The sequence below is a fragment of the Gymnogyps californianus genome, chromosome 16 (assembly GCF_018139145.2).
Source record: "Gymnogyps californianus isolate 813 chromosome 16, ASM1813914v2, whole genome shotgun sequence".
In the NCBI taxonomy this organism is placed as follows: Eukaryota; Metazoa; Chordata; class Aves; order Accipitriformes; family Cathartidae; genus Gymnogyps; species Gymnogyps californianus.
This window is the reverse complement of record NC_059486.1, coordinates 11,290,207-11,306,499: the sequence shown is the minus strand read 5'-3', so window position 1 is coordinate 11,306,499 and position 16,293 is coordinate 11,290,207. Positions and strand designations below refer to the sequence as shown.

General features: G+C 39.7%; 1 protein-coding gene across 1 annotated transcript in view; it reads right to left on the bottom strand.

Annotated features, from left to right (window-relative positions):
- SLC15A4 (solute carrier family 15 member 4) overlaps positions 1–14,760 on the bottom strand; it is a 30,897-nt gene extending 16,137 nt beyond the window's left edge. The window contains 5 exon segments of the mRNA XM_050906514.1: positions 3,557–3,634; positions 4,701–4,869; positions 5,742–6,037; positions 14,192–14,607; positions 14,610–14,760. Of these exon segments, the coding sequence (XP_050762471.1) occupies positions 3,557–3,634; positions 4,701–4,869; positions 5,742–6,037; positions 14,192–14,607; positions 14,610–14,760 (1,110 nt within the window).
- Between the last annotated feature and the right edge of the window lie 1,533 nt (positions 14,761–16,293).

Sequence of the window (16,293 nt, the reverse complement as noted above, 5' to 3'; positions counted from 1 at the left end):
GTGTAATACACGCATCCTTTCTCATTTACAAGATTCAGTAATCGACAATAAGATTCCCGTCTGTATGAATGAGACAATTTCTACCAAGCTTAATAATATTTAGCATCTCTTCTGAGCTAACAAACAAAGACAGTACAGGAAGACTTATAAAAATGTTTGGGGATAGTTTTTAAAATTGCATTTAGAACAGTGTGATACTGTCCTATGCATCGCACTGACTCTTTGACCCAAAATACAAGCACTGCTTGATCTACATGTTTCTGATGCAGATTCAGGTTTTGATACTAAACTGTTTCTGTGCGTGTGGAAACTCAAGGTTAGAACAGATGAATATTTTTCTAGGGATTATCCAGGATGACCAAGGGGCCTCTGACAATCTAAAGCTATGGCCACAGTAACAGAGGAAGACAACCAGATTCCCTTAAGGCTACAAATCTCAACCACTGCAAGTATCTCAAAAACCCAAGCCCTCAGCCTCTAACACAGTGTGGGCATGCATCTCTCATTGCAGATGAGAACCCTGTTTCACTGATTGGTTGGAATCACTCCAGTATGGCTGAGATGATGATAAACGGCAAAAACAAGAGTTAGCACAACGCGAACCTTTAGTTCTTCATAATCTAAGCAGGAGTTAGCACTTTGACAGGCAATTGCAGCAAGAGCACCAAGTCTTTGACTGACGTCAAGCCGTGTCCGTATTCGGCTTTGTCAAAATCTCCAGCTAGCATTAGCGTATGTATGTGGCACATTTTTAGCACTCTCTGCATGCAGACATGTTGTAACAACAGTCATTAAAAATACTATTGCTTTCTTGCTCTGCATTACAGTTGTCATTGCAGTTCTCCAAAGAACCCAGGCAAATGCTTTCTGGTTCATAGTCTGCCAACCCCAAGAAGTTATGATGATAATGGCAAAACTGAATTCATCCTAACCTCTCCTTAACGTTTCCCAGGCATTTCAAGATCATGGATTTGAAAATGGAATAAGCAGCTGGTTTGGTTATATCAAAATATTCAGCAGTTTGATACATAAGGTTACATACATTGCTTAGCAATCTTCACATACTTTGAAAAATGCACAGTGAATTCCGCTGAGTTAGTCAAATTCTTGCTTATTTTGAAATATTTAGCAAAACTTTAAAACTGTCAATTTCCCTCCCTCTCCCATTCATCTTTTCATTTGCTTCAAATATCACACCAGCATTAACCTGTGTAACAGTTTGTACAAAGACCGATTTGTGTAATTAGAGTCAAAGATCTAGAAATTTTTTGTCATTGCTGAATCTGATAAGAAAGAAGAGAAACACCAAACGCCTCTGGCATTGCTGTATTTCATGCAATCAATCACTTGGGTGTTTTTTTTTTTCTTTAAAACGTATGCTTTTCCATTTTCTACTCTATCAGGAGCCTGCAAATTAAAAGGGCATACCCATATTTCACTCTTTTCATATCAAGAGGAAATATGTCTTTAATAGTATTGCACAGAGGTGCCTAAAAGAACTCAAGGAAAACCTAGACCTGATAAGGTACACTGCTGCTCACATAAAACGTTATATTACCCTTTCTTAATTAGCTCAAATCACTTCCATTCGGAGAAACCAAACTAGTCAGAATCGCTTTCAAAGATACTACCTACATAATGTAGATTGCAGGTCAGCATCCTTCAGGTAGACCACATACCAAGGAAGACAGCAAAAATCAAATTAACTTATTTGACTTATGCTATTAATGCTGTTAGATCACAGCAAAGTATTTCAAAATAAAACAAGAACAACAACACAACTGATGCACTGCAGAAAAAAGAGCCAGTCGCTGTTACGCAAGATAGAAAATCATTATTTAGAAGTATCAAGACAGACTAGTATCATTGTTCCATTATCCTTGCCTCAAATTCTGCATACTTTAAGTGAACACTAAAACCAGGTAACTAACTTTTGAAGCCACACTTTTAGGTTAGAAAAAGTGGCTACATGGCATGAGTGGTATTTTAAAGTCTTTTCAGCAAAAACAATGAAAGCTATTATTTTTTTGAACAAATTGAATTAAACATAATGCTCTACTTACAACTTGAAAACAATTCTAAAGCCCCAAAAGACAGTGAGGAAAGCTCAGTTTGATAACCAAAGCTCCATGTTCATTTCTACACAATAAATATTCAGACTGACAATACTTTTATTTTTAATATTCAGACTGACAATGGGACTCTCAAGCTCTGTGTGCACTTTGTTAGAAGAAAGCAAATCCACTTCTCTAGTCCAACAATGACAATGCTCTAACAAGACAGTCACGTGGTTCATAATAACAGAAAAAAATTAAAAATCCCCTCTCATATGCGAACAATAAAGAAATGTGAAAAGCTCAATGAAAAAAGCAAAACAGGTTACATATCAAAATGTAAAGGTACTAACCTGTATTAGAACTAGGTATATGCTAAAAAAACCAACCATCTTGAATGTAGTCCGCAATTAAAATTCATGCAACTAAAACAGAAGCCTCAGACTAATTAGAATTTTTAATAAGAAAATACCTTATTTTTAAATGAACATGCAACTCCAACACCACAAAACTGAACCTTGAAGTGAAAGCGGCAATGGCCTTCCATGCCCAAAAGCTATACAAAAAAAACCCCACAAACTGAGAATTCGGTTGAGGAAATTTGCTTTAGATCCTTTTGTTGATGGCATGCATTTAACTGAAGAAGTCTCAGACTACTCTTTCTTTAGTTTTTTTAACTGTGTAAAAGTAAGTAACTAGCATTTGGTTGGTTTAGAAGTCTCACTTAGCCAGTATCACTAACTTCCATTAAGCCTTCACCTGTGATTCAGAAGCAGCTCAGCTTTCAAGCAAGTTCAAAAAAAAATTAAGTACAAGCATTTTTTATTTTTGATCTGTAAAAAAAAAGACTGAAGCCATTCTGTCTTATTGATATTAATTTTAAATAAAACAGAAGAAACTTAATTTTAAAAGAACATTTAGTAAGCCTGTTAATAACTTACATTTATACTTTTTGTTTTTACTTCTCAGTACTGTTTCTGCAATTACGTGATGCCAGCCTTTCTTGAAAAATATTGATTGAACAACTTCCTTCAATATGCTAAACTGATTCAAGGTAAAGTGAATATTGATTAAGCAGTATAAAGTTACAAACGTGTCTCAGACTCCAAATGCGCAAATACTAATGTTTCAGTTAAGTATGGATATTACTACTTAGTTTGTAGGAATGCTTCTGTACTACTTACAACTTTGAAAACTTAGGGCATATAAATTTATAAAGCTTCCTTTGAAGATCATACTTTGTCCACTGAAGGATAAAGACACTCTTAATTAAAGCAGTGAAAGTTATCTGAATACATTCAAAACAGGATGGTGTAAACTCCATATACCGGTAAGTATGCCAAAATCCCTGTATTACGCATCATGCTTCTAAATGCCCAGTGTCTGTGGCCATCGATTCCCTTTAGTCACTACCTTAACTTCCTGGAATTTTTGTACAATACTTACCTATTTTGCATTTCAGCTAAAGAAAACATATTTTTCACTTGTTTTGCCCTGCTTACCGTATGAATAGAGTTGGTGTCATTTGATATTTCAGGAATTTTCAGATGGAGACTTTGCAATACATACGTTGTCTGCATCTAGCATTAGGAAAGATGAGTTGAGATTACTTGGACAAGGAGTACTGAGAGCAAGATATTTTTACATTTTTAATAATTAACAAAGATTATACCAGAGGTAAAGTGCTAATATAGCAAAACAAAAAGAATTATTGTTAGAACATTGCAAGATTTTTTTAACCCTTAAATTTATTTTTACTAAAAGCACAAAGAATCATTCATGTGACTTTAAAAACAATTTCTGCATATTTTTCCCCCAAAACATATTTGCTATCTTAATTCATCTCACTAAGACAGAAGAACCAGAAAGGAATTAACTAAAATGAAATCTAGACCACTTACCCTGACCTATCTGAATCAACTGCAAGATGAAACAGAACGCAATATTTAAGATATGTTAATTTGTACAACTGTTAGTTTTAACTATCATTTTAATGATTTTATTTTCTTTTTTATTATTAAGTCAAAATATTACTTGAAAGTATTCTTAGTAGCCATTTTTCATCTCTCAACTTCAGGGTAAGGTTCATATTTATGAAGGAGCCCCCAGAAAAATGTGAAATTAGATACTGGGGCATACTGGTAAGCCAATGCAGCTTTCCACAACAATTTTATCCAGCAAATAAAAAAATTCAGAAGAAGCTACCATCACGCGGTATTATTTTTGCTAACACAATATTATTAAAATGTTTCCTGAGATGATACAATCCCAGGTGTGTGAAAGACAAGTAGTTAACATTATTGAATACATGGGTATTAAGTCAAACTGTCAATACCAGCGTTCTGAAAAATCATCTTCAATATTCATCTTCTTGAGAATCACAGCTACTGAACGCTAACTGTAAGTAAACCTTATAGAACAGCTTCCCCTCAAAAGCTTTTGTGTGTTTCCTCCAGGTAACTGCTCTGGGGGGTAATTTTCAGACAGGAGTTAAGGTCTATAACACAGACTCAGAACTGCAACTTAATGCTAGTGCCCTGAGACCTTTCAAATGCGACTGGGAGAAGAGGAAGTTGTGGCCCTTAAATTAGAAATTATGGGGTTTTGACATGTAAAATAAAAATGTAACCATTTGGAATGACTCACTTGAAAATACACTGTCCAGTAAGGTATTAAAGCCAAAAAGACAGGGATAATCTTGACAAGAGCTTTCACATCTTCTACTTTATCTTCTCTGAATGGGCCCCCACGAGACAGCTTGGCCATCTCAAACAGACTTTGCTTGCGAGGTTGCTGAAGTACTCCCTGGCCTTCGCTTTTGAAATGAATTTGAAACGTTTAGTTAAACAACAACAAAAACTGACATAACTGGCAATCTTGTGACACTTCATTATAAAAAGCTCATGCATTTCCAAAATGAGTTACTCATGTAAGTTACAGCAAAACAACTAGGCCATAATGGATCATCAGCAGGTGAAAGCACAAGCTGAAAACTTCCATTATAAAGGTTTCTTTATTTCCCATCCTCCCCCCCCCACGCATAAATAACTGACACTGCAATATGCAGAACTTAAGAAACAGTATCACAAAATACAGGTTATGCTAATTCATTGAATTGTTTTGCAATATGAATACATGAAAGCCCATTGCAGAGGAGGCACCCGACATCTCTTATCATCAGTGACTAAATTCAGCCACCAGTATTCCATGGCCATCTCCTAAGAATGGAGTAACCATCTGGAAAGCAAAAAGCCAGTATATATTTTAGCTGCCCATCAAGCCACTTACAACACTAAATACAGATGATAGTGTTTTTCAAATCAGAAGGCGTCCCATAAACATATCTAAGCAGAGAAGAAAGTTAACTAATGCTTAAAAGCAGCATACTTAGGTTACGTTCCACTTTCAGAAACTGTGAACTGGCAAGACATAGGATTCAATTGAAAACAGCAGACTTGATCTTGCAGCATGGAGATCCAGTGATCTCAAAAGGTGCCTCCCTTTCATCCCAGAACTCCCAGAAAATATCTCCAGGACTCCAATTTTCCAGTTCCAGTTCTCAAAGCAAAACTGCATATTCTAGTGTATTCTCTAGTGTGACTTACTGCCATCTAGTTTGAACTAACTAGTTCCAACTCTTAGGCTGATTCACTGAATTCAGACTATACAGAAGAGCTCATTACAAACCTATTAGTTGAATGTTCCACATGTCTCTTTCTTGAGCAACAAGAATATGCGAGAATTTTAAACATGTCTGTGAAGGCACTACCATCAGGCGGTTTTGTGATGAAGAAATTCTGACCACATAAGAAAACCATGAATGAAATCCCAATGCAAACTGTTGGGATACTATATCCAATAACAAAGCTCACATTCTGTTGAATGTATGCAATGCCTCCCAGAGAGAGAATAGCTCCCAAATTAATGCTCCAATAAAACCAATTAAAAAATCTTCTTGTGGCTTCTGGACCCCGATCTTTGACCTGGAAAAGATTAAAAACAAGTCATTCAATTTCTGAAGAAAATGAAGCCTGTTTATTAGAATTCAATCAAGTTCAATGCACTGAAGAGTTTAGGTTTAATTTAGACTCATAATGAAATGATTTAAGTGTTTTGGGCTTAGCATGGTATTTGATGAAATGACACCTTACTGAGCTACCCCATTATATCAGTGACCTTTTAGAAGTTCAGCATAGGGATAAAAAAAGCCATACAATACTAAACTACATAGCTTCCCCATAGAGGCTGTTATTATTTCTACGGTACTGTCTCTCATTTGGCCATTTCTGTAGACAAAGCTCACTCAGATTAATGTCCCATAGTCCACAGAAGTTGAAATAACTACTTTTTTAGTAAAAAAAAAAGTTAAGCTACCTAAAAATTCATGTATCAGTAGTATTGCAACAATTGCTTCTTCCAACTGTATACACATAACAGTTAAACATATTCCATTTTCTAAGCCTCAAATGACTACTTGGTAATTAAAGTGCAAATTTAAATTTTAACACAGTCCTAATGCCTCTCAGAATATAAATTGAAGACTTGCCATTCTGACCTTAAAAAAAAAAAAAAAAAAAAAAAAAAATTTGGGTTGCCTGAGGTGTCACAAGGCCCCAGCAAACATTTATCCCTGTATTAAGTCAGCACTGTTCATAGTGCTATTTTTCTACTTGAAGCTCTCAATGTCTCTCCAGTGAAAGTAAAGACATGCCTGGTTTATAGAATTATCCTGTACAGTTTTTACCATCACTCTTTATTCTATATTGCTTACCATAAGTCACCCCATGTTTTGTAATTAAGTCACAGGAACCCAGCATCACTCATAAGATGTGATGTAAGAGAAATTATGCAAGTTAAAATTTGAAATACATTAAAAAGATCAACTAGTCTGTAGAAGAATTCATAATACCATAATTGTCACTGTTTTATGACTGAAAGGCCATTAACAGTGACTAGCAAGTCAGTGCCATGCACCAGTCTTGCTGAGTCAGTTGTTTTTGATTTCTAATTGCACGTTTCCCTTCCTCAATTGCCAGATCTTCAAAAGATCTGTGTTTAGTTTGCAATATGAAAAGCAAGCTATGTCTTGAAATAAGTTTTTAACATTGTCAGTTCTGATTTACAACTTCAAGTTTCTCAGTGGTGTACAAACCCATCTGTATCATTTAACCAAGCCTAACAAAAGAAATATTAAGGCATCTATTCCTATGCGTAGTTAATAGCATTGTTAGGCATTCAGGTAGGTCTGTTAGCATGTCAAATACAATCTTGGAGCCTAAATCCAAGAAATTCTCCCTTTCCAGTTTCAACTTGGTACTCATTTCCTAATTTTAACAGTCATCACCTGCAGTAGTGTATCGAGCTAGGAATTCCTTCTAAACCCCAAATGGCAGCAGGATATTAGCAAACAATTACATCGTAAACACAGTGCTCCAACTTATGTAAAGAGTTAGCAATCTATTTTATGAAGTTTCCATTTCTTCATCATAAAGTCTCAGTTCTCTTATAATTTCTGCAAGGAAGAATAGGAAACTATCCTTCTGCAAGGATGACTTCCCATCCTCCCTCTTACAAATGACCTTGCTCACATCTATGCAAAGAAAAGCTGGAAGATGAAAGCAAACTTTGATACAGGTAAGAACAGGGCAAGCACAGCATGATGCTTCTATCAAGTATTATCCCAGCTTCCAACCATTAGCTCCTGAGAAACTTCCTGAACCAAGGATGGCTTCTATCTATTTAATAAATGCAGCAGATCTCCTCTCCGTGAACTTGTCCAGCCTGCCTCTGAACCCAGGTCAGCTTTTAGAATCCATAATATCCGTGGCAAAGAGTTCACCAGCTAATTACACAGTGGGAAGAACCACCTCCATTTGTCTGTTTTGAACCTGCCCTGTACTAGCCTCACTCATTTTACCTAGTTCCAGGAAATAACAGAAGACAGCTGAGCTTTATCCCATCCCTGGTCCATTTCTGCCTCTCTCCCCCTGACCATTATTTCCACAAACCACTGTCACATCTTCCTTCTAGCTGCCTTTTCAGAGATAGGAAGTTGTAGACTGTTTCATGATTCCTTGCATGGAAACTACTGACCACGTCTGTGGCCCTTCCCTGAAACTTCCTTCTCCATCTCCAGTATCCTTTTTGAAACAGCGACCAAAAAGGAATGCAAAGCTCAAGGGACAGACACACCACAGACTTACAATGAAAAGAATGCATTTTCTGCTTCCTTATCAAAGTATATATACGCGCTAAAAATCACGTCACAGCCAGGTCTGAAATGCCACTATAGCACTTTATCGACAAACGTTAATAACTTAATAAAAAGCACACTGAACTAGCTGGTGGAATATCTTGTCAAAGTGGAAGAACTATGAAGATGTCTTACCAAAACGAGAAAACACAGTAGAGTTAAAAGGCAATCCTTGTAGTTCCTTTCAAACATCACATCGGCTGTCCAAAATATTAGCTATATTACATTTCCAGTGGACTACTCAAAGTTTCGCCCTGCTCGCTCCCCCTTTGAGCTGTGCGACAGCACAAAGTAGATTGGTTTATTCTCTTCAGAAGTAATTGCTACATTTTAATAAGGGTCCAAGAAGAAGACAACCATGTTGAAATTTTATTATTTATTTTTATCAAGGACAAGTATTTTTCACAAAACTGCAGGAATTCTCCTGTTCCCCCTTATGCTTGCATTATTTTCAATCACCCAAGCAGAAAGAAAAATCTATCACTCCCTCTGCTCAATTTTATCTGTGCTCAAGCATAGCAGCACTCTCCTTGTGGTACCAGCACCACCCGCTTCATTATATTCTTAACTTCCTACCAGCAACTGCAGCAGGGAAATGATGCACGTAAATGGCACAAGTATGGTGTGGGTCCTGGATCGAATCTGTCCTGTGGGCTAAGGGTTCCACATCCCTGCACTGAAAGTCAAAATACATACGTTTAAAATATTTTGTCCCCATGACAACAAAATAGCTTAAAAAAAGGTATGAAAAAGGCCACCTTCTTAGATTTACCATGTTTTAGTCAAACTCCTTACAACAGGAAAATGCAAACAGTATCAGCGAAATGCCATGGCTAGAGTGCAAGGCTTCCTATCACTGAATGAAAACACTGTAGTAAAATTGTTTCAAAGGTGCCCTGACTCGAACATTAGCAAGTATCTAATACACACAATTTATTTGCTCTAGGTAACACACTGTTTTGCAAATGAGCTCAGATTCAGACATATTCCACAGAATTTACCAATGCTGGACAGCTGTCACTTATTTAGATCAACTCCCACTGCATAATATCCAGTCCTGAGTCCCCAGTTCACTGTTCTGCATTCTTCAAACCCTACACAGCTTTTTTTCCCACTAAATGGGATAGCACATCATTCTCCAAGAACACTAAGGAACAATCCAGTAGCGCTTCTACTTCAATAAAAATACAGAATGACCTACTGTACTGTACAAGGAGCATCCCAATTGCCCTAAATTTTCCTCTTTTAAACTATAGGGCAAATTTTAATTAAAAAAAAAACCAAAACCAACCCCAAAAAACCAAAACCCTCCCAAACCTCCCCAAAACCTAAACAAAAAATCCACACCAAAAAACCCCACCAAAAAAGAAATGAAGGAAATGAGCAACTCTAGGCGTTCTGGCCACAGCTGCTTTGTCGGTCACTGGCCACGTGTCAATGCTGCCTGCATTCAGGTGGGCCTCTAAAGAGGAAATAAAATAATCTTGCTACTTTCAAGACATCTAACATAACTTTTGCAAAAGAAAATCTAACCTAACACTTGATTTTTCTACAGTCCAAAAGGTGTTTTTCTTGATATATCTCATAACTATCCTTTACATATAGTTAATCCAAATGCAGAAAGAAAAGCACAGTGACATTCTGAGTTTTATAACTGGGACCTACACAGCACTGGATTTCAAAATAGTAAAGGAATAGTTCTCAAAATCAAAATTTCTAATACAAAACACATATCAGACTGATTACGGTCAGATGAGATGTAATTACGAGCACAGTTTTCATGATAAAGAATCCTGAGTGCCTGGAACACTATGTTATGGGAATTGTGTAATCATTAGGTTATGTACAGCCACTTTCAGCAGAGGACACATCAGCTGTGTTACTCTGCACTGCAATGCTCTAAACTCATTTAGGATATAAGGTTACATCTTACAATCAGAACAAAATTTTAAACATAATGAAAACAAAGAAAGAGAGAAAGAGTAACTAGATCTTTAGTCACAACACCCGATGAAAAGTCATTACAAATATCTGACTGACAGCAACTTCCACAGCACAGCTGAACCTAAGGTTAATACTTGGACTTCATTCTGGCTTAGAAGAAAGATGATCACTCGCTGAATTATCCCTCCCCTGGATTTTTCCAACACCAACACCTTTATTAGAAGATGATCCAAGTACTAACCAAAGCAGTTTGTACAGCTTGAAACCAAAAATATTACACAGCTCAAATATTAAGATTCTATTAGATTCTCCTGATTTTTATCTAAAGAGCCAGGAAGCTATACAAGCATCATTGCTTCTCCATAGTTCCTGTGTTTAGATGCTTTGCTTTGTCATAATTTCCTAGCTCTCTACACCTAGGTCAGTTTCAAAGAAATGGTTATCCACAGGATTTCTTATTTTTGCCACAGCTAGTGCCTATCTGGTGCCCACCATTCTACTGTGACATCTGATTTCTGACATCATCTGCTAATGATCTCAAGTATTTCCTAAACCCCAACACTTCAGAGTTCCAGTATGTCATAATCTTCCCTCTCTCCCTCTTCACATCATGACAGATCCAAAGCTGTGACTTCCTATTTGACTCACATAAAAGGAAAAAGAAGATTATTTAAAAGTTACTGACATTAGCAGTTTTCATTTGTTCCTGCAATCGACTGACAGTCACAAGTGACAAATGTAACCAAAAACCCCAAACTTATCCCAGCCAACTACGTGAGCAGCCACACAACAGAGCAAGGATGAAAACGTAGAAGCTTGCCCTTCTCCTTAGCCTACAAAAGAAAGGGCAATGACAACAGTTTTCCGTAGTCAAATTTACTCTTACAGAATTCTGACGTTCTAATCCATCACTACAGACACCAGCTATTCCTTGAGAGCATCTGGAGAAAGCTCAGTAACAGAGCTATACAGTACTACTCAGTTGCTACAGAATTTCAAATTTTTATACTATAATTTGGCCAATCGACATTTCAAGTCTGCTTCCTCTTACTAGTGTCATATCTATTCTGTTTCTGTCGGAAACAGAAACAAATTAGTACTGCCCATGTGAACGCCACAACTTCAGTTTTCAAACTGTTATCTGCAGAGTCTTAGACGTCCACAGTCTCCTAAGAAGTTCAACAACAACAACAAAAAAAGTAACCTGCAGTTAGTGATCTTCAGTTCTTTATACAAGGTCCCCCATCCTTCCCCAGAGGCTGGAAAATCTAAAAGAGTTCTACAAATAAATAAATAAATAAATAAGGTTGAAAATCACTCTAAAGCCATCTTACACCAGCAATTTCCAATAGCGTCCTGCCTCTGGCGATGCTACTGTAACAACAATGGTTTTACCAAAGCTAGAAGATTTTTGGCAAGGGTTAAAAACTAGCATCTCTAATCACCATAACCCCAACCAGATTCATCTATAATTAGAACAATGATTATAGTTGATACTAGATCTGTAGCCTACTACTAGTTTTGGCTTCAATGTTGAAGCTAACCCAGCTTTCACAATAACGAGGGATAGTCATATTGTTTCCTAACTACAGAAAGTCACAAACTGCTACACAGAACAGGAAGTGACTGCAAAACACTCGTACTTAAAAGGGGAACTGCAAAGTGCCAGGTTATACATATCACATGATTATAAACACTATTCTGAGAACCATCAGTTCAGATTTAGACCTGTATGATGGATCAATCTGCAACTTCTAGAAAAATGGCTCTTATTTATAAACACAGTTAAGTAAAGCTGGTCTATACCTAGTTTGCAGTAACTGTTTTTTTGCTGACTGGCAAAAGTTAGTCTATAGTAAGTCTACTTAGTCACTTGTAACAGCACTTCTGAAATCATCCATTTAACAGAAATTAAGAAACTACATCTTTTTAACTTCAGAGGAAAATAAGTATTGGAATTGAGTTTCCAATTTTCCACAAAGTGATTCTCTTCTTCTAAATAAAAAAATCCTCATTATATTTGGGCTCTCCACCAAAATTATAGATCATACGTTAAAACTGAAAAATTAACATGTAATTAACAGTATCTGAAAGGTGGTTCATGTCAGCTAAAGTATATGATATACAATTCATATTTTCCTTTGTTTGGTATTTAAGGAAAAGAGGACAAATCTTATCAGCACATGTCCAGCCAAAACATGTTTGCATTGTATTCTGGCCTCCCAAGAATGTGACACTGGGAGACAGACTTTATTCTCAGCAATATATATCCATCTACCCAGCAGTTTGCTACGTTCCTATGCAGGGAGAAGGCACCCAAGAGGGCCCAAAACTGCACAACAAGGTAAGTGGTATGCTGTAATATATTTAACGACAAGCCAGAAAAACAGAGAAGGGGAAAAATTCAGTTCTCAGCAGAGCTCTACCAATTATTACGAACCAGAAAGGAGTATTTCTTTTGCTTTACCCTACATAAATCATTGTGAGTTATCTGCAAACCTAGCCAAAAACTGCTTTCCGTGAAATCCTGGGGGGAAAGCCTTTAAAAAATCCAGCTACAACAGCTACACTTCCATTAGCAATGTTTCTTCTTTTGCTCTGTTCCTGCCATTATTCATCTCTTATATTTAACATTCATAAAGTGTTCTGGGGATAAGCAGTCAGTTTTGAAAAACACCTTACAAGATAAAGTCATATTAAAGCTATTTCACTTGATGGGCTCATGCTGGCTTAAACAGAACCAATACACTGGGGACACACAATCCTAGGCTATAGTAATGTTTTACATTTATATACCCCCTTTCACCCAGAACTCCAGAATTTATAATATATGAAATGCCAAAGAATGACAAATGTAAACAGAGAACAGAGGTATTTTTGGCAAAGATATTGTGGTAGATCCTACCTCTCACAAAGAATTTCATGGCATTTCTGATACCTGCTCTAACCAGAATTCAATGGGCCAGTAAACAGACATGCAACTGGATCGGAGGTATTTTCCTTGCTTTGTCATCAGGAACAGTTGGTTAGAAAAGCTGCTCAGTATCTAAGCATCTGAAATTCTCAATTTGTAAAGCAGAAATTATACTCCAACGTCGACAGTCAGCATACTACCTTAGCATAAGATTGTAAAAAGATACATGCAACAGCGCATTCCAGTTGATACTGAACTACAAGCTGTCTCTCAAATATTTTCTGTAAAGCCGCTTGGTTCTGCAGTGATGATCCAATGAATGATATCACTGAAGCGGATCTGAGTAAGGTCGTTTGACAGGACATGTCCTTATGAACAGCCCAGGTAATATGTTTACCGTGTTGAGAGCACCTTCCCACCCGTCATGTGGCGCAACATTAGTCTGGACAAAAATATCACTCAAGGGCAGTGCAGCACACAGAGAATACCTAAAGCATAAAAACCTGTTTGTTCTCTAGCCTTCATTTATCACAGGATGATAAAGGCCTCTGACCACTGCCCTAGAAGGCCCATGTTATCCTTGTCAAAGCTAAAATGTCTATCAGATATTTCACCTGATGAGCTCTGAGGTCAAATTAACTGGGTACAAACTCCACAATGGAGGATAATTAACAATCCACTTACTGGCCATTAAGTATTCAACCCAACTCCTCAATATGGTGATGGCTTAGCCAAATCAGGTCCCACACGTAAGGCAGGGCTACCAGGAAACCAAGGGTCATAAGAGATCAGACACCACACAGACACCAAAATTATATCAAACAGGGTACAAATTCACAGCTTGCATTACACAGGGAACAAAGCTGGATGATCTGATTCCCTCTGAGACTTAACACCTACACAGACGTGAATCAGTAGGCGCACTGTCCACCCCACCAAGGCAAGCCCCTCTGCATGACTGACAGCCACCCCCTGGTTCAGATCAGCACCCACAAACGATTCAGCAGCTGCCAAATAATACTTGACCTGGTCTGCCCCAAAAGGGGTGATGTTGGCCTTGACCGACCCGACGCCCAGCCCCACGAGGACCAGTCCGACGAAGGTGGCGGTGGCACAGTAGCGGGTGGCTCCCACCTGGGAGCAAGGCGCCACGGTGGCGTTGGCCGCCGGAGAGGAGCAGTTCTCTACGGGGAACAAGGGGATGTCCCCGCAGAGGCCCTGGCGGGTGTGCGGCGCAGCAATGACGGGGAAGGCCAGCATGCCCAGCAGGTAGAGCGCCATGCTGAGCAGGATGGTGCCAAACTTGCCCAGGAGGGCATCAGCCAACCAGCCGCCGAAAGGCGACACCAGGTAGGTGATGCCCATGAAGAGCAGCAGGGCCTGGCTGGCCTGGGCACCCTCCCAGCCGTAGGGAGGCCCGTTGAGGAACAGCACCAGGTTGAGGTGATGCCGTAGAAGGCCACTCGCTCCAGCAGCTCGGCCAGCAGCACGGCGGCGCAGGCCAACCGCCGCCCGTGAAAAGCGCTGCTCGCTGCCCGCCCGCGCTCCCCGCTGCTCAGCAAGGGGCTGCGCTCGCTCGGCTCGGCCTCCTCCATGACGGCGCCTCCTTCCCAGCCCCGCCGCGCTTCCCGGCCCACCCTGAGGAAACTTCGCCGCGCTCGCGCGGCAGGGCCCGGCCCGGCCCGCCCACGCGGGGGACGGCGCGTCACCATTGGCTGAGGGCGCCGTCGCTCCGCCGGCAGCGCCATCACGTGGGAAGCTCGGCCGCAGGGAGCGGCGGCAGAGGCGAGACGGGGAGGGGCTAGCGGGGGGGGCGGGACGGGACATGGTGGACCGGAAGCTCCGGGGTGGGTCCGCTCGGAGGTACCGGCTGTGAGGGCATCTCGGACCGGGCGCCGGGGCCGACCAGGCCGCCGGGCGCCTCCTCAGCGCCGGGGCTGAGCCGAGCCGAGCCGAGCCGAGCCGAGCCGAGCCGAGCCGAGCCGAGCCGAGCCGAGCCGGGGGTTGGTTGCACCTCCGGGTGTGCGGACCTTCACCGGGGAAGGGAGGCAGCAGCTTTCTCCCCGCAGGTTTTCCCTCACGGCTTTCATTAGGATGCCAGGCCGGGTAAAGCGGGGGGTGGGCTGCAGCAGGGAAAATTCATTTTATGGTTATTTCGTGCGCTAGTTCAGGCTGGGAGTTACATTTTAAGCATTAACTGGAGCTGTGTGACTTTATTAACGACAGAGGTTCAGCGCTGGCTTTCATGAGAGCTCTTATTTTCTCCTCAGGTTTATCTAGCAATAAAGACAGTGAAAGTCAAAGGCGGTTTGTTTCCCTACTTTGCTTCTCAGTCGGAAAAGCAAAGGCGAGGGTTGTCCCTGTAAAATGGCCATCCTGCAGGAAAACGTGCATGTGCGCTGTAAATTACTCTTTTTGTCCGTGTTACGCAGCAGGCAGGCCTGCAGCGCTCGGCGCTGCACCGTCATTAGTGACCCTGCAGGATGGGAGAGCACCAGCGGGATGTGTGCTCTTTGAAGTGAGGTTTATCTGAGGTGTACCTGCAGTAATAATACGTCATAAGTACATGTGGAGAATGAAGGCTCTGATTTGAATGGAACAAAGTGCATGATTAAAATGAGAAAGCACACATTAGTGGTTGCAAGTCTGGAGCCCTAAGATGTTCTTTTGTTCCACCGTCACTTGTGTTGAGGTGAAGATCATGAAAGTACGTAATTGTCTTCAACAGCAGATCTTAAAGTCATATTTTTGGCCGGAACAAAGTGGGAAAGATACTCCCGGTTGTGTGTTTTCAATGAAAAAGGTAAATTGATTGACATCATATAGTTACACCCAATATATAGGTATGACTTAAAATTTTTGGAACAGCGTTGGTAATTGAGCAAGTGATGCTTGTAAAAGTAAATATATTCATTTAATGATGGGCCTTTGTAAATAACATGCCATAAAAATGACTCATTACATATATTTGCTCTCGTAACTAAAATTTCATGACAAAGGACAATAAGGAAAAAGGAACTAGCTGTACAGAGATCTCCTTTTGTGAACTGCTGTAACATGACTGATTCTGTCATTTAAAAAATTACATTTCAGCTTTGCCCAGCTTAATAAAGTATATCTTATCAATT